Here is a 27,216-nt window from a genome sequence, read left to right on the forward strand (position 1 = left end):
TAAGATTTGAGGTGTTTGGAATGCCATATGTATCATCTTCATAATCAGTGTGAATTCTCAGACATGGTAAAGAGGCACAGAAGAAAGAAGTCTGGAGTTAACACTTGTGTTGGCTTTCTTTCCCATGGGAATGCCAATAATGAGAACCCACATCTGGAATAAAAATTTGGGATCCATACAGACCACACTATCTAAAAACTGTGAACTTTTACTCTACTTTTCTGCAGGTAGACAACAAAGCTTTTTCTGCCATGGGATATCAAAAGTACTTCCTATATAGTCTCTCAATCCATTTTTAAAATAACGTAACACACACTGACATCAACACAGAAAATCCTAATACAAAAAAAATCACAAATTGCATATCCAAATCATTTGGGTTTGTTCACAAAGTACTGACTGTGTGTTAGAGCTTTGTTTAAGTATTTAGTCAGTAAAATAAAAGTCTGAAATGAAAAAGCCAGGCTGGTTTCATTCTTCTCTAAAACCAGGGTGGTCTACAGGCAATTTTTGATACCACTGATGTTGCCGGGGAAACAAAATGAAAACAGGTGCCATCAAATACAAATTAAAGATTTAGTTCTATTTTAAACCACCTTAAAACAAAGTTTCCATAAACTTTTTAACTGATACTACTACAAATTTGACAATACTTTATAACAAGAAAAGGATTATAAGTTGTCTTTAGACCATCAAGTTTTAACTGAAACAAATTTAGACTGATTGGCAACCCTTCCTTTTAAATAAATTTCTGCCATTAAATATGCATCATCCTCTTTAAAAATGACCTCGTGTACATTTTAAGGCAACATAATACCTAGACAGAAACAGGGCACATACAGTCTTAATAAGCTTTCCCCATTCCAAATTTTACCTTCCTTTCAATCCAAGCAATTTTTTAGATTTCTTTTTACAAAGTAACAAACCAGTATAGACTTAAAACATTTAAAAATCTGATGGTGAGTAGCAATAGAAGCGTAATATTTTCCTCTTAATCTGGCTGCAGTTTTCTCCCACATGATTTAAAAAAAAACAAAGGAATATCCCTTTAACTAAAACCCAGGTAAATACACACTTCTGCTTTTTAGAAGTGTAATAAAGCATTAAGAATATGGCGATACAGTAGTCAAGTCTCTCTAAAGCACTTTCTCCAAGTCAAGTAGCTATACTGGCATAAAACAGGGTAAAGTTTAAGAAAAAATGAACATATCATTCACTTTAATAAAGAAGCGTTGATCCAAGCTTCCAAGAAACTCTTAAAATTATTTACTGAGTTATTTTTTGGCTTAACAAGGCACTAGTCACAAACAAAAATCCAAATAGACCTACTTCAATTAAAAGCAATGCAGAAATTCTCTCCTCTTCAATACAGCTAGCTGCCAGACCTTTGCACAGAAATTAACTTGTATGTTTTGTGTTAATCCTGGAACTTGAAAGATGATAGAAACAAAAAGAAATAGAAGCATCTGTAGTAAATATATATATATATATATATATATATATATATATAGCTCTTCACTTAAAAGTTTTCAGATCTGTGTTATTTTTTACAATATCCTGCAGGGTATTTTAGAATTTTCAGTAAAAGGAGTTCTCATAAGTCTGTGCATAAATGCCTTGCTGAATAAGTTTCCAAGTCCATACTGAAAGTTTAAAAGAAATTGAATAAATTCAGCACACAATGATGTTTATAAATGATGGAAAAGCTTTTTCAAATAAGAATGTCTGTAAAGTTAATTAATAAAAAGTCTTGCACCATTAAACTTGTGATTCTAGCTTCAATGCATCTTGATGATTTACTACCGATTGCCTATTTCAAATATAATTTTCTTGAGATCTTCAAGTTGCAAAATAGTTTTGCTTTGCACTTCAATCCATGTTTACAGTTTTACTAACATCACCAATGAGCAGATCGACAGTGATCTATGAATGAGCTTTTTGGTGGGGGTTCGTTTACTTGTTTGTTTTTAACATTTGTCCAGGGAGAAAGCAGCCAGCTTGGCAGCAGAGAATAATGTTAACCTGTGCAGCACTAGGTTTGTTGAATACATTCCTGGCTTTACCCACATTAACAGTTCTATCAAATAGTCTTTAACAACGCTTACAGATGTAGGGCTTGATGCAATGCTCACTCAAGTCATCAAGAATCCTTCCATCAATTTCATGGCTTCATTCAGCCTCCACTTACTGTTCCAACACCTTTGAAAAATAATATTCTCAGGTCAAACATTTCCCTATTAAAGTATCTTGCAAATAAATGTGTAGTATCTTGGTATGGCACTTTTTTCAGATTAGCACTTCTAAGAATCTGAATCATATACAAAAGATACACAGTATTACATGAAACTAGCCAACATCAAACTTCCTTTACAGTTATTTTAGTTAAAGTTTCAAGTTAACTCACTTGTGTGTAATTATGAAGTTACTGTACTGATCCTCCGCTTACTTTGAAAGTGATTAATCAAAGTCAGAGAAAACCAACCATCAACCGAAGTATGTTTCAAATTTCCTATTCAGGGGTAAGTCTAAAAAGATGAACTAATTTAATTTTAATTAAATCCTCATTTAGAATCATGAAATAAATGTTTTCCATTTAATTCAAATTAAACTCCAGTTCCAGTCCAAATTTCAAATATTCTCCACTTCTGCTACTTTATTACACATGACAGATTAACATTTCCTTTTTGTGCACATATGCAACCAACAAACCTGATATCTTTTAAAAAATCTAAAGATTTTATACTTTTAACAGTAGAACGTTATTTATTCTACTCCCAAAAAATCTGGTGATATGAAGGAGTGAAGATGCATTCTCCAAACCACAGTGAAACATTTATGCTAGATTCTATAAACACAAATACTTTTAACTGCACTTTCTTTATATTGCAACAGTTTTACTACGTGAACTTTCAATCACCTCTTCACTGAAGGAAAAAACCAAGTTAGAGAGATGCAAGAAAAAAGGAGAGTAAATAAGAAAAGTAATACCTAGAGGAAGACAATTACATCAGATTGCAGACTTTTCAAAAGCTTTAATGTGGACAGAACAGGGCCTTGTCCACCTCCGCTTAATCTTCATACACACCTCAAGTAACCCAATGTTTTCATAGTATGTGTATCAATGCTAATGTCATATCATCTGTGCTGATTAAACAAATATGAATGTGAACCTTCATAAAAGTATTGATTTCTTCTCATTGGTGACCTCTTCCAGACTTGATATAGCTTCCCCTGTCCTACCTCAGTAGCATCTTCTGGATTTCTGAAGCTGAACTCAACCCAAACCTGTTTGCGGTTATCCCCACCTTTTACTTTCTTCTGCTCCTTACAGCCTGCTCGGTATCATTTTCCTATCTCTGAAGAGCCAGATACTGCCACCACGGTAGTATCTTGATTAAAAGAAACTAGATTATCAGGCCAGTTCTGCACCCATTTGCAAATCTCTAGGGAAAGAGAACTGAACTATTGGATGGATCTAGTCTTTCATGTGGTTTGTACTCTCAAGAGTCCCAGAAACCAGAAAGATATATCAATCTTCTCTGTGGGAAGAAGGGAGTACAGGCTCTTAATAAAGCAATGTGGCAAAACTTCCTCAAAAAGTTCCTTGGAGTATTAGGAAGAAAATGTTTCTCATCTGTACATCTTGACAGAGGATAAATTATATTTTTTCCTATCTTGCTTTCACAATGGTATTACAAAAAACCACATGAAATGGGCTGGTGTTAAGCATACTATCCCTTTACACAGCAAGCTGTCAAGTCTTGGAAACTGGATGCTGCTGTGCTAGCACATCATGGTCTAGGAGGCTTGATACATGTAAATGAATCTGATAAAGTCAAGCAATGAATTATCAACTGCAATTTAAGAAAATAAGTAAAATATCACAGGCTTTATTTCATCCGTTTTACAACCGGACATCTTTAAACTTGTCTTCATTGTCTGAGGACAACTCTCATACTATTTCTTTTACTCTGTCCATCTTGTTTACTAAGCCATGCTTAGAATATAGGAACCTTCATTAAAATTTTATGGTAGACATGCTGAAAAATGGGAAGAAACTCTATCTCTTTATCACAAGAAACTAGACTATACCCCAGGGCCACTTGCCTGGTTGACCTCTGCACTCATCGGGATATTCCCCACTGTCTCTTCTACAGTGAGTCCGTAGAAGGGCTAGTCACAAGGAAATAAGCAAATGAAATCCTGTTGAAATGTGCTTCCTCCATGAATCCTGCAGGCATTAAATACTAAAAAAGAAATTAGGTTCAAAAGGGTACTATGCCTGTATCTATGCCTAGCATTTCCACAAAGAATAGAAGCCTAAGTAGGAAAACACTTGAATCCTTCCCAGATCACCCTACAAACATAAGTGAACATCAAGCACATTTTAACTAAAACCATAAATCATAACTTTAAGTTTGGAGGTCCATATATATCTTGAAATTTAAAAATCAAAAAAAACCACAACAAACTATAGAGCAAGATCTCTGCAGCTCTGACCAGTTTACCCATGAGCCGCAGGTACAACCTAAACGATGATTTTTCTACAGGACCACAGTTCGCACTTCATTTAGTTTCAATCCATTGCTAAAAATAACTCAGCCACAGTGAAAACTAATGTCAAACTGACACAATTATGAAGTACCTAAAACCTGACTCTCTTCACTTAGTAAAAATTACATTGCTGCACTATTTAAGAGCTGCCATAATTGTATTCCTGAAAATTTATGTGTTTCCTCAAGTTAAGTTACATATAACAACCCATAGAAAACTTCCTTTTACTTACCTATTAAAGAACACTGACAAAATAAGCAACCAAGTCCAACTCTCATTACAATTACAGCAAGCACTAACTGGCATCTTAACTCTCAGAAAGAGCAGCTCTCCTGGTGATGAGATCTACTATCTAGATATTAAGGTTTTAGCCAAGTCTATGCAAATATTTCATTTAGATATGCACGAGGTATTTGCTCACAAAAAAGTGGAATACACACAGATGTGTATGTTCAAATATACACAATTACTTACTTTAGTTTGCCCAACATTTATCATCTCTCAATTCCAGAAGCCTTTCTGAAAGGAGTCAAATCGTGAACAGGGTGTTAGAAACTGGCCTGCACCTCAGCAATAACTTATCACACCAGAAGCCGTTCAGATGAAAAGGTCTGTTCACACACTATAAACACTAATCATTCTTCAAGGTTAGAGAAAAAAATATTTTTAAAACCCATGCTTATTTTTTTGACAAGTGAAATAAGTCTCGAATGAAAAAGCATTTGGCACTTTTTTGTTTTTAATGTACTGCTGAGGGAAGTGTCTTAATCTAGGTTTTTTAATTCATAAAAAAAAAAAATCACCACACAACAATTATTCACCTTTTGATCAGAGCAGGTGGACAGGCTGCTTACTGCTTTGAAGTAGCAGCATATTTAAATGAAAGTTTAAAGCTTTCCTTTTAAAGAACCCTTAAATAAAGTAAGTCACTTTAAGTCTTAGAGTTCAACCCTAACAACAGAGCTGTTGAACAGAAAAAGAAAACTACCAAAGATACAATTCCCAGATGGGGAATAGTATTAGTACTAGTATAGGTACAACTGGTTTGAACCACATAACACTACCACCTTCTCAAAGGAAAAATGCTACATATCCTATTACCATATGAAGTTGCATTTCTCACGGTGATTTATGTAGGTCTCAAGGTGATTTATGTAGGAAGCAACTCTTTTGACATTGGGTTTTTTTCCCCCCAATCTAAATAGAGAACATACTTTATTTCCCATTAGACAAATACTGACTGGTATTAATTGTGCTCATTCTTTTCCTTGAATAAAGTTTTAACACCTATTTGAAATTCTAGCTAGAAATAGTACCACAGAGGCAGATATATTATTAAGCAACACCTGCCTTCAGCTCCATGCAAACTGAAGGCCACTGGAAGTTTACCTCATGAAGTTCAGCTTTATCATGGCAAGAGCATTTAGAGATGGAAGAATAGGTGAAGTCTGGAAGGATGGAGGTTTTGTGGGGGTACACTTACCCATGAAAGATATAGAACCCTGTCTCATTTTATTGATATGCCCAACTAGAAAACATCCAGACAGACAGGTAGGAGAGACTACAAAAAAGTCAGTTTGTCCCTTACAACAGGTGTTTGTAAGGGCCATCTCCAGAGAAGCTCCACAGCTTGCAGACACTTACTAGTCTATCAGAAAAAGGAAGAGCAACCTCCTTCTTTCCCTTCAGACTCCCTCTCCATTCAAAAGGTAAATTAAATCCAGAGCAGCGAAACCAGCAGTACTGCACCTACAGCTATAGCTCCCAAGCATGACTGTATCTGCATACATTATGACCTTTGATGTACTTAGTAATTATTTAAGGAAACTCCTGTACACCTAAGTTTTAATGATAATAAATTTACAGACAGACATCTGAGACTCTGGTTTTGCAATTACTTTAAGTTGATCTCAGCACCAACTTGGCTGATGCCCAAAAAGGGATGATCCAATTCTACTCCTAGTTCCAGCCACACATTTTTAACTCCACCTAGTCCAAGCACTGTGTTAACAACATCAGTGAATGCTACTTCTTGTTACTTGGTTAGTTTTCTGATGGATTGATTTTCTGATCCAGCTCAGCTCATCATGTGGCCACGTAAATACTCATTCCAACAGAAATGGGTGATGAAAACACATGGAAATAGGGAGTAATGCCACCTCTTTGCAGCCATTGCCTGCACTTAGGAGAGTTTAAAGCAAACACAAAAACTCCATTTAAAGCCTAAAGAGGTCCAACGGTCTCCCAACAGCTCTTTGGGAAGCATACAGCAAGACACATGCTTCTCCAGCTCCAGTCTAGTGCCTCAACCATATCACGTCAGTGTCTTAGATCCCCACGGTAAACATACATTATATAGTACATCAGCATTTATTACTTAAGAATTTAGAATTAACATGGCATTGTATAAGACAACACACATCCTGGTTTCAGCTGGGATAGAGTAGAATTTCTTTGTAGTAGCTAGTATGTGGCTATGTTTTAGATTTTTGCTGGAAACAGTGGTGATAATGTGGAGGTGTTTTAGTTGTTGTTAAGTAGCACTTACACTGGGCCAAGGACTCTTTCAGCTCCCCGTGCTCTGCCAGGTACACCAGAAGCTGGGAGGGGGCACAGCTGGGACAGCTGACCCCAACTGACCAATGGGATATTCCAAACCATATGATGTCATGCTCAGTGTATAAAGCTGGGGGGAAGGAGGAGGAAGGGGGGGACGTTTGGAGTGATGGCGTTTGTCTTCCCAAGTAACCATTACGTGTGATGGAGCCCTGCTTTCCTGGAGATGGCTGAACACCTGCCTGCCCATGGGAAGCAGTGAATGAATTCCTTGGTTTGCTTTGCTTCTGCGTTCAGCTTTTGCTTTACCGATTAAACCATCTTTACCTCAACCCATGAGTTGCCTCACTTACTCTTCCAATTCTCTCCCTCGTCCCACCAGGGGGAAAATCCTGTCCTGAGAAATCAGATTCTTTTAAGAAAGAAAAGACACAATGGAAGATCCAGAGGAAGAGGCAGTCAGTTTTTTTGTTCTTTAACTATATGCATTCCTACAATTCAAAGAACTGGACGTGTTAGAATCTCACATGCTTTTTTAAAGACCTAAGATTTACCTACTTTAAAATAATCTTAATACTTTAAGTGGCTAAAAAGTACATACAATACATGCACAACAGAAATATTGAAGAATTATAACCTCCCTGAAGAATCACACTCAATGAGTTCTAATACAGTAAAATAATAACAGCAATGTACAATCAAAAATCAGTATTTTAAATCTCTCTAAATATTAGCTCACTCTAGAAATAGCAGGCAAGATCTCAAGTTACAAATTAACAAGAACCGTCTCACATAAAATTCTTAACTTCTAAAAGTCCTTTTCCTTTTAACTCAAACTCTTTTCTAAAGGTAAGCAAAAGCACTTAAATAAGAAAACCATATAATATACTTTTACAAACCTAAATTAAAAGCAGTAACACTGAGATAAGATAGGTAAACTCTGAAAGAAAATAACAGAAACCGATGAGACAATTCCATCCGTCGTAGAGAAGAAATGCAAGAGTAACTACACAGAAAGACATCTGACATTGCCAGAACTGTGTTTTCTTTTTTCCTCTCCTCAACTTCTGGCACAAAAGGCATAGAAGAAGCCATTTGCTCAATGTCTGAAAAACTGGTCCCGATCGGACAGTGATGCTCAACATGACACCTTCCTTGGTTCTTGCAGTTTACACAGCAATAATTCTCACTTCAATCTCCAGTTTTAATGCAATATGCTGAGGGGAAAAAAAAACTGGGAAAAGGTAGATTGTTGTAAGATACATCAGGAATAAAAGGTTATTACAAACAGATTAGTCCACGGTGGAAATGACACAGGCTAAGCAGGAGGCATGGATAATCTGGGTAAGTGCCATGGAAAAATAAATATCATGATTGGACTTAAAGCAAATGGAAGCAGTTCAGATTGGCTTCCTCCAACTCACTGCAGAACATGTGATGCCCACATGTCCATTTCCAAAAAACCTCACCATAAAGAAACAAAGGCCGTTGCATTTTTCAACACTTCAGTATCTACCACCAGCTTCTTCCATACCACACTAACATGAATTATTGCAGCTGCCTGATAAGCATGAAAGAAAAGAGTTTGTGGGTTTGGGGGCTTTTTTGACACACGCGCGCGCGCACACACCCACCCAGTTTATGGGTTTTTGTACGAGAGCTACCAGCATTTATCTGAAACACACCATCCTGTCAGTAAGTGTTGACCTTGCCAAGAAGAGCAAATTTTATAAAACACAGGTTGTAGTTTTAAAATAGGTCTACAAGGCTTGTGGCATAGCTGTCGCCAAAGGCAATAACTCCACTCAACCCACTTCCTCTGTCCATCTATGTGCTCCTACAACTTCTCTGGCTCAGTTCTAGCAGGTTTCTGTCACGTTAAGTTTTCAGAACATCAGTTCCTTTATCCAACTCCTTGTGGGGCCACAAAAACACTAGTGTTTGCTTAACACAAAGCTCAGGAACTCCTGGCTAGGTATAGGCTGTCTCTATAATCAGCAGCCCACACTTAAATTAATAATGAAAATCACAGCAATAAGTGATCACGTCATTGTGTGAATATAAATGAAAATTTGTGGTAAGGGTAGTCTTAGAGCAAGGACCTCAAAAAGCAGCCTTTCTTAACACTTTGCCATAAAACTAGTTTTTTGTTAATCTACTTGTTAACAAAGCCAGATATCAGCAGTAGGTGGATTATGATCAAAAACTTTGCAGCTTAAAGGATCTTCCACCAGAAACAACTCTCTTACATGACAAATTTGAGATCATGGCTTGATTAGCAAACACAGAAGATATTTCAAGAGCATGTTACTATTTTTTATCAAAAAGCAAAATCTCAACTATTACAGCAAGACAGCGCCAATCTCTATGCTTCCATAATAATTTTTTTAAAAAAAAATTAATTTAAAAACAAACATAAATAATAAAGACAGATATTGCATGAAGAGGAGAGACTGAACAAAGCAGTTAAGGGTTTGAATTAAATTCAGATAGCAGGAGGACATAAATACATTATCAGAACAGGACAGTTAACATGCTGTGGTCAATAAGAGACATAGGAGTGAAGCTGTTAAAACATATCACTGCAGCTTCAAAGTAGAAGACTGAGTCTTGCTCTAGAACCACACTGAAGCTCCCTTTAATTAGCTCCACTATAAATTTCTAACTGCTCATCCCAGCAGAGCAATCAAAGGTAGATGCAAACACTGTTAGCTCCATTAACCCTGGCTGCTGCACTGACCACTGCAACCAACAAGCTTTTAGTCCTGCCGGACGGGTTAAATTATCTAGGGGTTTTTTTTGTTTGTTTTTTTTTTTTTTTTAACTTATCAGCAAATTCCTTGCTATTTCTAGTGGCTGTATCACCACGTTACAGGGCAACCTTGAGGATATCTGTATTTTTCTTTTCCTTTAAAACTACTTGAAAACACTCTTCCTTTGATGAAAACTCAGGAGGAAACACAGAAGCTTCACTTTTCATTATTAGCAAAAGCACAAAAGGACTCTGACACTGAATGTGTGAGGCATTCCCTAATTCTTATGTGAATAAAGCATTAGGACTTCCTGGGCTGGCAAATGGTCTTGACCTTTGAGCCTCAAACCAAGTATGACAACTGCAGGTTCTGTTGAACTCTGATTTGCAGCAGAAACAAGTGACACAGCATTGATGACACTTATGCAGTCAAATATACTAAAACAGAAATACTGCAACATGAAATTTCATTTTGCAAGCCCCCACTTCTCATTCTTTCCCAACTGAAACTAGTACAATTCTTTGGAGTAGCTGGAGTGTGGTTAAGCAGAGGAAGCTATGCTTGTTTGCATGGAATCTGCTATTTCCTCTCTGCCAAAACACTTGTTTAAAGAAGTCATGTAATATTTCTATTAAGCTGTAAATACAGTTGACAAGGAAATGGCCTACTGGCAGTGCATTACCTTTGTGGCAGCGCCAACCAGCCTACAGCAAAATAGTGCACATGGTAATTTCAACATGCATTCCCAAGTAACAAAATTGTGCCTTACATAAATACCACAGAACTCCAGCAACATCTAGAAAAAGCAGCGAAAATTTGCCCAAGCTTTCATGCTTGCCTGTATCAATTCTGTGTCATAACTAAAACAAAGTAGGAAAGCATCTACATATGTCCAAAAGTCCTGTGAAGCTATATCATATGACACTGGGAAAACTATTGCAACTTAAATCTGTGTATTTCTTGTTAACCACTGTAAAAACTCACTAATAAAAATTAAGAAAAACTGTGGGTATCAAATATACAAAAGAGGACTAACTGCATACAAGCCCTTAAAAACCATAACGTAACTTATTAACAAGAACACATGTTCTACGTGATCCAGAATTGTTGTGTTAAATTACTTTGGCCTTTGATAGCATTCATTTGATTACAAGAATTAAACAGATTCACAAGCTTTCAAACTCAGTGACCTTTGATTTATAAGGAGCTATTGTAATGCATATAAAAATCCTCTCTGATAATGTAGTCCTCACCTTTCAACAGCTAGCACAACTACACATAATGTTAAAATGAACTCAGATGCAATTAAGGCATTTTCATTAAAAGTAGAGCAAAAAAACCCAGCATGATCAAATATATTTAATTTGTAATCAATAGTTCTTGAAAATATTTTAAAATGTTATTTCATCTTAAATTAAGTTCCCGCAAAAAACAAGCTTCAGGAGATACTTAATTTGTTCTCAGCTTTCTTCTGAAGAGTTTCAGTTTGAACAGTAATTTTAAAACAGTTAACTACACAGAGGAAAAAAAATATGGTGCAGGAAAATTACTAAGCTTTGCTTCCAAAATTATGTAACATTTCCGACTGCAAAACACCTACTAGCTTTAACTGGGCTGCACATTGCCATAAAAATTCAGGAAACTTCTCTGTTCCAAAAAGCACACACAAGGAGAAAAAAAAAAAAGGAAATCAAGAACCTCACAAACAAAAATGCCAATCAAGAACCCAACAGCTTTAAATACACTTGAACTCATACATGCAACGCCTTTTAGTACTCATATATGCACGGTACCTTCTCTTTCAACAGTGGTGGCTTCCTTATATCAAAATCCTGATATATGAGGCACCAGCAAAACAACGCTAAATAAAATATTCTAGTATGCATGCCATTTTTGCAGCAAATCACAAAGATTAAAAAATCTGCTTTTAGCAGTATAAAGTGCTTTATTAAATCCAAATGGCCTTTAGGTATAAACAATTCAAGAACAGAGTCTTTATTGATGCTCAGTGCAATCAGTGCAGCTATTCTACAGCTCACTTCAAAAAGATAAAAGCATGACTAACAGTGGCAACAATTATTCCTAGGTAAACATTGTTCCCCATGAACTTCTCCAAGTAATTCCTTTATAACTGCTACTTCTCATAAAGCAACTAATTCTATTTACATTTTATTTTGCAAAAAGTAAACTAATTCAGTAACCAACTTTAAGAATCCTAATATTAGCAATGCTCACATAGGACAATTCTGAACCCTTCTTTAGGTCATCTTTACTTCAAAATTCCCTTTCAAAGGAGGACAGCCTCTTAGTTACAGAACCCTCCCCTCCAGTGCAGGTACAATATGGCTCTATATGTTGCTTTCAAGTCAATTAAGCACTTATCACTCTAGTTCTTTCTCAAGCAGAGATAAAAGTATTCTGAAACCTTAGAGATGTGTGAAAACACAGGGAAACTGCAGTAAATAGGAAGCAAAACAGCAAGTAAAAATCCTTAGTCTTAAAATCATTGTCCATAAATGTACAGTTTTATGATTCCAGTAGTAAATTTTTTGAGCATTTGGGTTGGGTTTTTTGTTTGTTTTGGGGGTGGTGGTGGTTGTTGGGGTTTGGTTTTTTGTTTTGTTTTGGTGTTTTGGTGTTGTGTTGTTTGTTTTTGTTTTTTTTTTTGGGGGGGTGGGGGAGGTGGGGGGGTGGGCGCCTAATACAACAAACAAGACAATACCACACATACTCACCCTCATTGGATGAATATCAGCATATGGAGGTTTTCCTTCAGCCATTTCTATTGAAGTGATACCAAGGGACCAGATGTCTGCCACGCAGTTATAGCCAATCTCTTGTATTACTTCAGGAGCCATCCAAAATGGAGTTCCTATAACAGTATTACGTTTTGCCATTGTATCCTGCAAATATATTATTTATGCAATTAAAACAGAGATGTTTATTCTTAGATTCTTTTTATATTAATTCTATATTTACAAGTTAAATTAGCCACCCAAAGGTCAAATGGTAGTGACTTCCAATTAAGACCACACAGATTCAGCTCATCAGCCCACAGAGGCCAAACAGGTGATGATGATCATAAACCTCAAACAAACATTTAAAGTGGGATCATCAAGCTCTTGAAGTACACTGAGTTGTAAAAATAAACAACTAAAAACTGAATAGCCTTGCAAAACATTAAATACTCACGATGATAAGGACTGATAGCTCTACCACTACTCTATAGTCACTCCTCAGACACAGAATTCAAGACAGAAAATAAAAAGGAAAAGAACATGGTTAGGAGCACAAAAGCATTTTAAAACGATCTTTCCACAGGTACTTACTGTTAACTGGCCAGCCACACCAAAGTCAGCTAATTTTGCATGTCCCTCGGTGTTAAGAAGAATGTTTCCAGCCTTTATATCTCTATGTATTTTTCTCATAAAGTGCAAGTATTCAAGTCCTTTAAGAGTCGATTTCAGAATAGTTGCAATTTCATCTTCTGTTAGCTGCAAGAAAACATAAAACCATTTCCAGGGATACACATACAGTCTATATATTTGAACCACTTAAAACATAATCATTTCACAACATTTATTTTAAGTAACACAGACAATGTACCCTAGGTATTTTAGCACCAGAATATGCCCAAAAGCATTTACAATTCAAAACTCCGATCTACTAACTTGATCCATATAGCTAGATTCTTATACATCTAGAGTCCAATTAGAGCAAGCGAGCTGTAAAAACAGAGACAGGGCTGACTGATACAGATCAGATGGCAGAATATGCAATATTCTCTTGCCTGTCAATCAAAAGTTACTACTCTTTAGATGTCGATATCCTTCATGAAGACTGCTGCACAGTTTCTACAATATACAATACATTTATTACTAAGATAATACGTATTAATTGTCAAGTTATGCATTACCTTTGTCAAAATAAAGGTCATGATGGTCATCACTGGACTAGATGGCACATACCAGAAAATTTCCCTGGAAAAAGAAATAGCTCGCGCTCTGCTGTGGAAGGCTAGAGCTATTCCTCAAACGTCCATGACCTTAAGTTCTTTACACAGTTTGCCCAACAAACTAGCACGATCCTACATTTGGAAAGAGATTAAAGGAATACCATGTTTTCTTTATTTCTCAAATTCCTACATATGAAATACCTGATAAGTCTACAATTAGTAGTATCCAGCTTTTGTCTACTAGCTATTCCTAATTGCACTACTAATTTGTAAATTGACAGTAATGAGGAACTAAGAGCTTCTTCACAAGAAGAAAAAAAAAAAGGAAAAAGAAAAAAACACCACACAACACAAAAAAGCAAGGGACAAAGGTGTACAGAAAAATAGTCAAATAATTATTTATCCCAAAGCTTACAAAAAAATACATTCATCAGGGATAGCTCGCTACTTATTATCTGTAGGGAGATAATACAGAAACCAGAAATACAAATGCCCAACAGTTCCCAACTAGTTTACAGAATTGTACTGAAGTCTGTCAAGTAAGCCACTCCTTTTAAGGCTACTGCCTTCATTTTATATGGAATGTAAGTAAATTATAGTTTTCGAAAATAAATATTTATCACTCTTCTTGTGCTCCATACCAACACAAAGCTGTACAATTACACCCATACAAATGTGTCCCAGTGACCTTTCCAAAACCTTACTCAGCCCTGAAAAAGGACAACTAAGATGTCAGGGTACTCTTACACTGGAAGGTGCCAATAACTATTACCACATGTTCCTTTAAGCTGTAGACGATTACAGAAATTATTGAGATGCCAACCAGATGCTATTGGGATTTCCCTTATACCATTCTTCTTTTCTTGTTGCCAACTGATGCAGAGAATGAACACTCACTGAACTTCTAAGTTACCTGCATCACTTGAAAATTGCTGGATAATATCCTCATAGGAAAATATAATGACTGAATATATGGCTCTTCAATTTCAGCCAAAAGTATTGTATTTTTTTTAAGTATCTACCAACAACATTAATAAGCTTGCCATCTATGCAAAGATTTGCTGTTGTTAATATTAAGTGTTGATAATCCACAAGAGCTATGCTCTAGTATATCAGGTTACTATTGCACTATAAAGTTGTAGAATTGAACTAACATAAATCCTAACATAGCTGGCCCTGGATATATAAGACGAGGTACATTTCAGTAAGCACAACTACCATTATATGAAGATAATGCAACATGTCAGCCTGTGACTGTCAAAGTCATCACAGCCTGTTAATATCTTCTGGTCAATTTAAAAAAAAAAAAAAAAAACAAACAACCATATTCCTTTCCATAACATTTACCAGTGCATAATACTATCTTCTACAGCCATGCTGAATTTTTAATAGGTTTCTTCATGTTCTTTAGTAACAGTTACTTCTGAGAATTAAGGCAGAAGAGCTGAGGCTCTTTAGAGTTCCTGAAGTCAACAATACATCTTGCACAGTCATACCCAGCTCTCTTTCATATCATGTTTGCTATTTTCAGTCAGGATTGATGGAAAAGTACTCTCAAATTAGGCAAGTAACTGAATACAAACTGAGGAAAAAAAACCTGAAAACTTGAAGAGTAAGAAGTAACAGAGAAAAAGGGATCGCAACAGGGATAGCCCTATGCTATCTACTATGAAGAGAATTAACTCTATCCCAGCCAAAACCAGTGCAGATATTTAACTCTGTAAAAGCATCACAAAGGAAACACTAAGAACTCTTTTGCTTGACTTCTTTTCCAAGCAGACCAAGCTTCAGTTTTAAAACTTAAAAAAAAAAACCACAAAAGAAACAAAACAAAACCATCACCAAAACACAAAAACCACCAACCCAGAAACAGAAAAAAACTATCAATGATTAAATATCAATTATTAAAAACCTACTATAAATAAAGAGGTGGCATAGAAGACTGGGCAGTCCAAAACACTTCTCTTATTTACTACTTTAATATGTTGCAAACTCATATAGTATCACAAATGGTACAAGAAGCTTCAAGTATCAACTGGCAGCAAGCTGACAGACATTTCATTACCAAATAAAACACAATACCGTTAAAAAAAATTGACATATATTTTCATTTACCTGCTTCATAAACTACATGGCCTACTAAGTCATCAGCTAGCACAGTTGTTTATATTCATTGCTTTAGATCAACACAATAGGAATACATAAGCCCCTAAACAAGTGTTGACAGTAAGAGTGAATCTTTTGCAGGTACCAGACTCCCTGAGAACACTTCTCAAATTTTGTTCAACATTTATTCTAGAATAAAAGCAAAAAAAAAACCACAAGCACAGTTCATCCCATGTAATGCAGTTTCTCAAGGAAATACAAAGAAACTATTCATGCTGTTCAAGTACAGGATATTGATGCTTTAATATAAGAACTAAGCAAATTAACTTGGCATGTTCTTAGAAATGCAAAAAACTGCAAAAACAAAGATGAATACACTAATTTGGCTACAACACCACGTTGCATTTTTCCTTCTTTCTCTACTTTTCCAATCCTGTGCAGAAATTAAATTAAGCAAGAGCAATTCCTTCCAGTTTCAGTTTTGAAAGTGTTGGTACACATCTGCACTGCCCTCCAAAAAAAAACACCACCAAAAGCCCACAAGAAACAAAAACCCCACTCATGATCACTTTAAGCCAACGGAATGACTCAACAGAAAGGAAAAAGCAATTAGTCAGCAAGATTATCTGCACTTGAGTTGCTCATAACAAGTTTTAATTATTTAACAAACAGAACCACTTCCCTATTCCAGCTTCTATCCTCTATCCAGGTCTCATAAAACCCAAGCGTGGAGCCCAAGGGCATAGTTACACATACATTTATTTAAACAGCAGTGCCAAGCTCCAGTCCCTCCTTTCACTGCGGCCTACAGCAGTCACTCCCACTGTGTGTCAGCCCTTCCACTGAACAACTGTAACTGACCCTTGTTAAAAAATAAGCCTGTCTGTCAAATTAGTTTTCCAGCAAATCGGTCCCCTGATTCAATTCACAGTACAATCAACAAGGATGTAGCTGAGCAGCAGCTGCTCAAATTGGCATTGCTTTCCAAATCAGTACATGTGTTGCTATACCCAAAGAGTCCCAGTGACTTTTATAAACCTTTCCCTATGCAAGCAGAGGATGAAAGCAGTAGTGGCATTAGCTCCATGCTCCACAGCAAGCACTTACTGCCTCTGCTACGCATTATGCATTCCTTGCCTGCCATTTTTCTGAGATCTTTCATAGTTTCTATTCAGTGGCACACTGCTCAATGCTTTTATTTGTGCTACTTCTTCGTGCTCACTGCTATGCTGCCTCAAAGGAGTGTATGCTAGGAGAATTGAAAACCATGTTATACACAGCTCAAACAAGGCAGCTTTCCTGGCATTGCATCAAGGGAGTAAAACCATCTACCTGATTAGGAGTCAAGCAAGAAGGGACTTCAACTGTAAAATGAACTGAAGTATGGTCAGAAGGATATCTGGAGAAAGAGACAACCCTCATTGTGTAAGCTAATAATTTTGTGAAGTACACAGTGATTATCTAAAGACTCACACTACAGGCAATTTCAGCTCTGGCTATTAACAAATACTGTATCATGAACAGTTTATGACATACCAAGTGTAATACTTTCTGCCAAATCCACCCCACTTCAGAAAAAATACAATGTCCTGAATCTCCAAAGACCTCCATGCAGTTAATTCTGAATATGAATCAAAAATTATCCTGAGCACTGACAAATATATAGCAAGACAGGCATAAAACTTACTGCCTGCTTTCACCCAGAAACAACTGTTACGAGAAATTGTGCTTAGAAGCCTCGGCAGAGAAGGTCTCTTCAATATATTGTGTTCCTAAGGGAGGAAAATGCCTACCTTTAATTCTTGAAAAGTTAGCAGCTAAACCACAAGGAGACATTTGGATCAACTCTATAGGGAAAAGTACTTTTTGCAGCTGCATGGCAAAATCCAGCTCTCAGTAGAGGACAGTAACAGAATACCCATACCAAAAGGTTGGCAGAGAAGCTAAGAAAAACAGCAGAGCACAAGTTCAGCAAACCAGAAGAGAGCAAGTTCTCGAGTACTGCAGCCCCCATACACCATCTGGGGAACATCAGTAAAGGAAAGCTGTAGCATAGCTACATGTTACAAAAGTAAAAATAATTAAGTAACATCAAAATACATACTGTGGTCAGAAAAGCCCATAGAATTGAATGTCACCTATAAGAAGTAAGCAGAAAACGTAACTCATATTTATCAGAAACAGCAGTTAAGAGGGAAAATGAAGGGAGAACAGGCTTATTCTGCCATAAGTGATCTGAGACACATCAGTCTCAACTCCAGATGTCCTAGATCCGTCCACTTGTGCTTTGCAAAATGTGTACGTAAATATGTGTATATACACACATATATATAAACAACATATAATGTGATGGAGTTACTAAAGTAATTCCTGCTTGTGTTATTGCTAAACATGGCCAAGTGTATTCACAATACTACACAAAATGTTTAGCTTTAATATCCTATAATATTTAGAATTTCCAGCGTTACTCAAGCCAAGAAGCACACTCACCTTCCCTACACAAAATTACCTTTTCAGAAAAAAATGTACTGCCATATTGATTGTTACCATGCAATCATGGAAAAAAAAAACAACCCACCTTTCAAAATAATTCATTTCTTGATTTTTTGTGCAATTAAAACTTCTGTAGAACATATACTACCTATGCATACCACTGAAAACAAAGCAGAAAATGCCCCAAAAACATACTCCTAAAGCCACAAACATTATTCCACTACGGCAGTATGGCAGCTGAGCCATACACACACCATTTCTATCCTTACTGGACACACAAAGCATTGTACAAGAAGTTCTAGTTATGTTGTTTCTATAGACCAAAACTGCCTATTACATTTGTTTTTGCACAACATTGGTGGTATTTAAGTATTCTGTATGCTGCAAAGAAGGCAAAGGGTATCCTGGGCTGCATTAGACGAAGCATTGCCAACAGGTGGAAGGAGGTGATCCTTGCCCCTCTGCTCAGCACTGGTGAGACCACACCTGGAGCACTGGGGTCCACTTCTGGGCTCCCCAGTACACAGGAAACATGGGCATACTGGACATACTAGGACAAGAGAAAATGGCCTCAAGCTGCGCCAGGGGAAGTTTAGGCTGGACATTAGGAAAAACTTCTTCACTGAAAGGGTTGTCAAACATTGGAACAGGCTGCCCAGGGAGGTGGTTAGGTCTCCATCCCTGGAGGTATTTAAAAGAAGGGTAGATGTGGTGCTTGAGGATATGGTTTAGTGGTGGACTTGGCAGTGATAGGTTAGTGGTTGGACTCGATGATCTTAAGGGTCTTTTCCAACCTTAACGATTCTATGATTCTATGACAGAATCCAGCAAAGGACCAGAAAGATGATTAAGGGACTGGAGCATCTGTCCTATGATGAGAGGCTGAGAGAACAGGGACTGTTCAGCCTGGAGAGGACTCAAGGGAGACCTCATCCATGTGTACAAACATCTGAAGGGAAGGTGCAAAGAGGACAGAGGCAGGCTCTTTTCAGTGGTGCCCAGTGACAGGACCAGAGACAATGGGCACACACTGAAACACAGGAACTTCCCTCTGAACATCAGGAAACACATTTTTACTGAGGGCAATCAAGCACTGGAATAGGTTGTCAAGGGAGGTTGTGGAGTCTCCCTCCTTGGAGACATCAAAAGCTGCCTGGACATGGTCCTGGGCAGCCAGCTCTACATGGCCCTGCTTGACAAGGGGGTTGGACCAGATGACCTCCAGAGGTCCTTTCTAACCTCAACCATTCTGTGATTCTGTATTAGTATAATTTACAACTAAATTATTCCATACAGCAGGATTAGGTACACATGCCAATTTGAGTAAGTCAGGGGTGGTTGGTTGGATTGCTTGTTTTAGTTGACTGGTCTATATTTCAAGCTTGCATATTACCCCAAAATAAAGGGATTCTGAAATATTTAGCTACTAAGGAATATCCAGTAAGTTAGTTTACTGAACAAAATGTAAATATGTGTCCCTGTTTCAAGAGCTAGCTTTAGTTCTTGAAAAACAAGTGGTTGAGATCCCTGGAAACTAGTCAACGTTGTTCCAATTTATAAGCGTGTGAGGGAAGAGCCAGGAAACTACAGATCTGTTAGTCTAACCTCAGTTCCTGGAAAAATTACGGCGATCATCATCCCAGGTACTACTGAAAAGCATTTAAAGAACAATACGGTCATCACGTACAATCAACATGGGTTCACAAAGGGAGAGTCCTGTTTAATTTGATATCCTTCTATGATAAGGTCACTCGCCTATTAGATGAAGGGAAGGTGGTAGATGTAGACTTTTTGGATTTTAGTAAGGCTTTTGATACTGTCACTCACAGCATCCTTTTAGACACAGTGCACTGGGTGAAGAAATAGCTGAACAGCAGGGCACAAAGGGTTGTAGTGAATGGGGGTACATCTGGCCAGTGACCTCAGGGCTTAGTTGTAGGGCCAGCTCTATTTAGTACTTTTATTAGTGATCTGGATGCAGGATTTGAATGCACCTTTAGCAAGTTTGCTCATGATACCAAACTGGGAGGTGCTGTTGACTCTGCAGGGACAAGAGGTCTTGCAGAGGAATCTACATAGATTGGAGCATTAGGCAATGATTAATGGGATGAAATTTAACAAGTACAAATGCTAGATTCTGCACCTGGGACAGTAACACCAGGCACAAATATAAACTGGGAGAGGAGTGACTGGAGAGCAGCCCTGCAGAAAGGGATCTGGGGGTGCAGGTCAACAGCAGGCTCAGTAGGAGTCAGCAGCATGCCCTGGCAGCCAAGAGGGCAAACTGCATCCTGGGCTGCACGAAACACAGTACAACCAGTCAAAAGAGGGGATTATCCTGCTGTATTCAGCACTGGTGCAGCCTTACCTTGAGTGCTGTGTGCAGTTCTGGGCACCACAATTTAAAAAGGATGTAAAGGTCATTGAACATGTCAAGAGGAAGACAAAGCTGGTGAAAGGGCTAGAAGGAATGTCCTATGAGGAGCAGCTAAGGACTTTGGGCTTCTCCTAGTTTGGAGAAAAGGGGGCTGAGAGACAACCTCAGTGCTCTCTACAGCTTCACGAGGAGGGGAAGTGGAGAGGGAGGTGCTGATCTCTTCTCCCTGGGACCCAGTGACAGGACGCATGGGAATGGTTCAAAGCTGCACCAGAGGAAGTTTAGACTGGACATGAGGAAGCATTTCTTTACTGAGAGGGTGGTCACACACTGGAACAGGCTTCCCAGAGAGGCGGTTGATGCCCCAAGCCTGTCAGTGTTTAAGAGGCATTTGGACAAAGCCCTTAATAACATGTTTTAACTCTTGGTCAGCCCTGAAGTGGTTAGGCAGTTGGACTAGATTATTCTTGTAGGTCCCTTCCAACTGAAATTAGACTATTCTGTCCTATTTTTCCCCTGCCATAAGCACAGCAGTTAACCCCATTTGGAATTTACGATGTATTCCCTCATTCTAAACTTGTAATAAAAGGGACACATACCTGAAGACAGATGTGCTGTTTTGGCTAAGAAGGGGTTAATTCTCTTCACTGTGGTGGTTGGGGACCTTCCCAGCTTCCCACACTCTGCCGCATCAGTGGGAGGCTGGGAGGGGCGGGGCGGCTGACCCCGACTGGCCAATGGGATGTTCATTCCATACCATGTGACACCATGACCACTATATTAAGGGGGGCAGTTGCGGCTCAGGGAGGTGCGGCCTTGGGTCGGCAGGCGGTGAGTGGCTGCATCGCATGCGGTTTGTTTCAGTGGTTCATTCCCCTCCCAGACCCCCACGCAAGTTTCACGCTTCTCATTGTTTCCCTTTCCATTGCATTTTTTGGTTTGTTTTTTTAATTATTTTTATTTTAATTATTAAACTGTTTCTATCTCAACCCACAAGCGTTACCCTTCTGATTCTCTTCCCCGTCCCACTGGTAGGGGAGTGAGCAAGCAACTGTGTGGGGCTGAGTTGCCAGCTAAACCACGACAACAGATTACCTAAATGCATCAACAGCTTATGTCTTCATATATACAAGATATGAAAAAAAGTTTTGTTGGAAAATATGTAAAAATACGTTCTTTTTAAACACAACAAAACACAATGTATCATTCTTTACATCATATAGACACTAGCTGGCACACAAACTAACATAAGCATGATACAATTTGGTGGAATAGATGAAGCAGATACACTTTTTGAGCCTACCAATTGTTGGAAGCAACAAGGGACCAAAGTATACAAAAATGATTCAAAGCTCCTCCAATTATTAGTTTATTCACAAAATCTTCCAAAACCACAAATAAACTCTTAAAACCCACATCAAACTACTTCCTAATTATGTCTCCTCCCCTCTTCACCCTAAATCACAGGCTCTCCTCATAAGGATGGTTAAAAGTCACTACATAGGTAGCGTAGTGCCCGTGTCCCTGCAAGCACTTCAACTTACAAAGGAAACAGCTACGTATGGAATCAGGCTATAATACACCTTGTCATAGCACACAACTTGCCATCTACTTAATATCCAGTACTCTCTAGTTCTAACAGTAGTTTGAGGCTGACATACAAGTAATGCCATTGATAACTACCACACAGTATAATAAACAAAACTAATATTTTAATATTAGGAATATATTACAGCCAGTGTTGCTATCCTCGTCTGGATGTATGGCTCTTACACCATACTATTCCTGATCAAGCCATATGGGTATCACATTTCCTGTTATAACAGTTGATTTATTTTATCCTGAGCTTTTAAACATACAGCACCATTCTTCCATCAGCATAGCATGCTCTATACCTTGCACCTTAGTATAATTTCACAGTCATTACCTTTCTACTTCATTTCTGACTTCCAGTTGCATCAAGATCCTCATTTAAAATCCTGTGGAACACTTATCTGCCTGGTATCTTTGGCTAGTTCTAATTCTGTATGCTGTGTCCCTTTGATGGGTTGGTGCCACCTTCTAAACGTGAGTCAGCTGTGAAGCAGCTTCAAATCCCTCATCATCAAAACCACATGCAAGTTATATATTAAAACAAATGTGAATAATAAAGGTGAACAATTCTACAGCCTACATAAAAACATTAACCATGAAGCCAATCTTTAAAATGGAAATTTGGAGCAAAGCCGATCACAAAAAATTCAGGTGTTCCACATCTACTGGGAGACCAGCTAAGCCTATGTCTAACTGGCTGTGGATGCCGTGCACAAGGGGTGCATCTATACAGTCTATGACACACTACCTAATCCATGCAGCTGTTTGGACAACTCATCTACAGGTTGTCTGCTCACAGTCCACCATTCTCCTTCCTGAGGGTCCCTCTGAAGGGGTCTACGTCAGCTGAATTGCTTTAACTGCCTAAGTCCATTCCCAGCTGCTCTTTTTACACTAAGTAATACATGCACATTAAGCCTGATGCTTCCAGGGAAGTATCAGATCACTGCATCTAAACAGTCCAGTTAGATCAAGCACACTGGATAAGTCCACTCTCACGGCAAATAAAGGCACCATGGTATAATCATTCTTCCATCAGAAGCTATGAAGCTCCAACATCACTGATCTTCTCAGAATCACATACTTCTAGTCTTCATTTATGTGACGACAAGGCTGGACTAACAGAGAGGCTGAGATGCAGGAGAGATGAGCAAAAGTGCGAGGGAGAAGAGATAACAGTTACCAAAATATACTTCAAATATCACAAGCAGGAACGGTAACATGAATTAAGGCAGAAAGCTTCACAGAGAAGAATAGTTGTTACAGTTGCAGCTCTAGCTTGAAGTCACCTTATATTGTAGCAGTCAGTGGGAGCCAGAAACTTCAGTGAGACTATGCTCTCCAGAAGGAGCTTTCTTTGAACTTCACTTTCAGAGCAATTACCTTTCAGACTTTTTTTTTTAAAATGCAAAACTGCATGTTCTGTGTAATGACAGGCTGTGACTTTGTTTGAAGAGCACTAGGTCCTGAGTGAGGTACCAAATCATGACATCTAAATTACTTATGCTTACCAGGTTTGGTATAAGACTTTCAGTAATTGTCTCAAACTAATGGAGATGATCCCCTCTTCCTCCTATATTATAACTAAAGGGACACCTCGATATTAAGGTAATGGATGGAATAAGAACTCACTGTCATAGAAGAATTACCAGTTTTAGCCAAGTATAACAATTTAGACATAAGATCATACAAAGGAAGCAAGGGTCATTCTTCATACTGAGCCCAAGTCATGTTGCACATAAAGTCATATGGAAAATACACTGCAATAAACACACCAATGACCATTCACTGCACAGGTGATAATCAGTGTTGGTATTTTTTCAGATTTGTGTTTTTGACTACATAATCCCACTAACATAACTTTTGTTACGTTTCTTGAATGTAATATGCAGCAGACCCCATCTTCTCCTTAAATTAGCATTTTTATACTGGATAATTCAATACAGTCTTCCACCTGAAGTTTGAAAATTAGTATAGCCTAGTAGCAACATAGAATTATCTAAAACATATCTAGTGGCTCATATGCAAAGCTATTTCAGGATATCTTGGGCATCTCCCATGGCCACATGCTCAATATTAGCTAGCACTAATAAGTACACATAGGAAGATCAAGATCCGATTAGAATATGGAGGTCAGCCTCCTTAGCTCTTATTCTCCATTACCAAGTTCCAGCTTGCTATAAAGACATCTCCAACATACTCAACTAGCTAACCAGGTGTTCAGCACAACCTTATAAGTAACAGACAACAGAGCAGAGCCTCTTCAGCACTGTCCTAAGTACAGATAACATGGGAAAATATATTTTATGTACAATTCAGTAGCACGACAACATGCATTTGTCATGCCTACGCACAGCTGTGATCAGCACCAATTTAGTTAGTTTGGTTCTTCAAAGTCCTTTTCTGACAAAGCACTGTGAATAAGGTCAAGAACCTCAATGGAAGACCTAACCACAAGTCATTTAAAAAAACTATGACCACAAGCCTTTCAAACAGGAAGCACTTATTTGAGTTGTCCCTGTTTAAAAACAACCTTACTATCACATAAAACATATCTGCAAATAGATCACTGGGCTTACAAACTACACATCTGTTCACACCATCCACACGGGCCCTGACAGCACCACCAAGGGAGACCTTGGTGCATCTCCAGCAGCTCAAATTGGCAAAAGTTGCACCTGTGGTTTGAAGTCAGTTACTCACTTCTCATTCTCCTAAAATCTCCCCAAATATTCGTTTTGAAACTTGGGGGAGGGTGGGGAGTGAAAGGAGGTCTATTGAATATGCAACTAGACAGTCTGTACTGATCAGAAAAAAAATGTGAAAATTCTATCTCCCCCTCAACATACTATAGCCCCTCTCAGCTTTTAGCAGTGTCCCAACCGCAGAAAGAGATTAGTAGCGAATATAAACATCGTGAAACCCAGCAAATACAGCCATTAGAACTTCAGTAGGATTTTGTAAGCTTTCTTCTAAGAAGTGCATTTAAAAAAAAAAGTCATGCTAAGCATTTATGATGCTAAGCATTTTAACATTACATGGCTACAAAGAGTTTTAAAACTGGCTACAAAATAATCTCCAACATTTTATGCACCTACCTTGGGTAATCTAGGTGGGAAACTACAGAAATCACCCAGGAAGTTAATTCTCCTTAGAACTGACCTGTAGATTGTCACAGCAATAGCTGACTAGTTAATAACAGTATTTATTTTAATGGAAAGATGAAGGTCAGATGAAGTTTGGGGAAACAGAATTCTGTCTTCAGAGCACCATTTTAGTATTTTGCAAATAAGCACCACACCTCAGATTTAAATACCACACACAGTGATTCCTCACTGAGTGAATATGATCCACTAACACTGAGTCCTATAGAAAAAGAGGGAAGAGAGGACAATTAGTGTTTCACACTGCACATGTACTAGAGGATGCTCCATGGCCAGTTCTGAAACTTCCCGACTTCTGAATGTTGTTTTTTGGCAGACTTATTCACATGTAATATATAAATTGTTGCTTTAGAAACAGATTAATAACAGTGTAGCTCGAACTTTCTCTTCTTTCTGGACAATTAACCAACATATAACATACATCTTATTTCTGGCACAAAAACAACAAATACTTTTTTTTTCTGAGATGAAAACTGATTTTTTCCTATGAGCTAATTTACTGCAAGGTTGCAAGAAAGGTCTGAGATTCAGGCACCACAACCCATTTTTGAAGGAACCTACGATGCTACTCTAAATAACTAAGGAAAAATAATTCCTAAATACTGAGATAATCCCACCCAGTGATTATGTAACAGTCAATAATTCATTGCCATAATACGGATTTTTTTAGATAAACACTGAATAATCTCTGTGCTGCAATGAAGATGCAAGTATAGGCTACCTTGGTTTGTAAGACCAGATACAGAATAAAGCAACCAGGACATCTGGGATCAGCTTCCTTCCTCCTCTTCCTGAGTCTGGCTGTATAGAAAAGTACTTCAAGAGCCTTGGCCTAAAGATCAGTCTCTAAACAGTAACACAGCTGACCAGCCCATTGAATCAAGTCATCTCCCAGAAGGCTTACCAACAGAACATTGCCAACAGCATATCCAAGAGGGACTTGTCATTGCCATAACTTCTGGCCACCAAGATCAATTAAACAAGTTAGCCAGTGCAGAAGAAATTTCAGTCTTTGTGTATTGGCTGGCTGGCTACTAATTAATCCATATGGGCTCAACTGAGGAAGTTATGCTGTAATAGGTGCTACTTAAACAGAAAACATAGGAGCTATTAGGCCTTAGGTAACCAATTTACAGCTGCAAATCACATTGACCTTACTGCAGCATAGGCCTACAAATTTCACAGTAAAAATAATTTCAATTACTGATAAATGCAACTGCTTAAAACTACAAAATAGTTTTCTTATGAGCAAAGTGCCTTTAGCCCAGAGAGGTAACAAAGGTCTGCCCTGAACACCCATGGCAGCGTACAGAGAAAGCAAAACCAGGAGGATATTCAAACACAACACCTAGACATACAGTTACACTATTCATTTGAACTACTGGAGCTTAAACACATGAAAAACAGCAATTAACTAAGAAAACATGGCAGAAGAGTTCATGAGGCAATGTATATGTAACCGACAAATAAATTGGTATGAAAAGGAAGTCACAGTTCAGATGCAAGATGCAGGACATCTGGAACCAACAGCACATCACCTGTATAGTAGTACCTGGCTGCATTTGTCACTTACAATGCTGCCCCAATTAAGAACATTTTGTCTCCTAAACCCACTGCATAGCCACTACGTGGTATGCTACAGCCAACTGATTTTGGTCCCCAAAA

The 27,216-nt window shown here is 38.0% G+C and overlaps 1 protein-coding gene across 4 annotated transcripts in view; it reads right to left on the reverse strand.

Moving 5' to 3' along the window:
• The window catches only part of STK3 (serine/threonine kinase 3), a 141,682-nt gene that overhangs the window by 97,193 nt on the left and 17,273 nt on the right, over nt 1–27,216 (reverse strand). For all 4 annotated transcript variants that reach the window (XM_075085486.1, XM_075085488.1, XM_075085489.1 and 1 more), the window contains 2 exons: nt 13,193–13,357; nt 12,599–12,766 (listed from right to left, as the gene is read on the reverse strand). In XM_075085486.1, coding sequence (XP_074941587.1) covers nt 12,599–12,766; nt 13,193–13,357 — 333 coding nt within the window. The remainder of the gene's footprint in view (nt 1–12,598; nt 12,767–13,192; nt 13,358–27,216) is intronic.

The sequence above is a fragment of the Phalacrocorax aristotelis genome, chromosome 2, assembly GCF_949628215.1.
Source record: "Phalacrocorax aristotelis chromosome 2, bGulAri2.1, whole genome shotgun sequence".
NCBI lineage: Eukaryota > Metazoa > Chordata > Aves > Suliformes > Phalacrocoracidae > Phalacrocorax > Phalacrocorax aristotelis.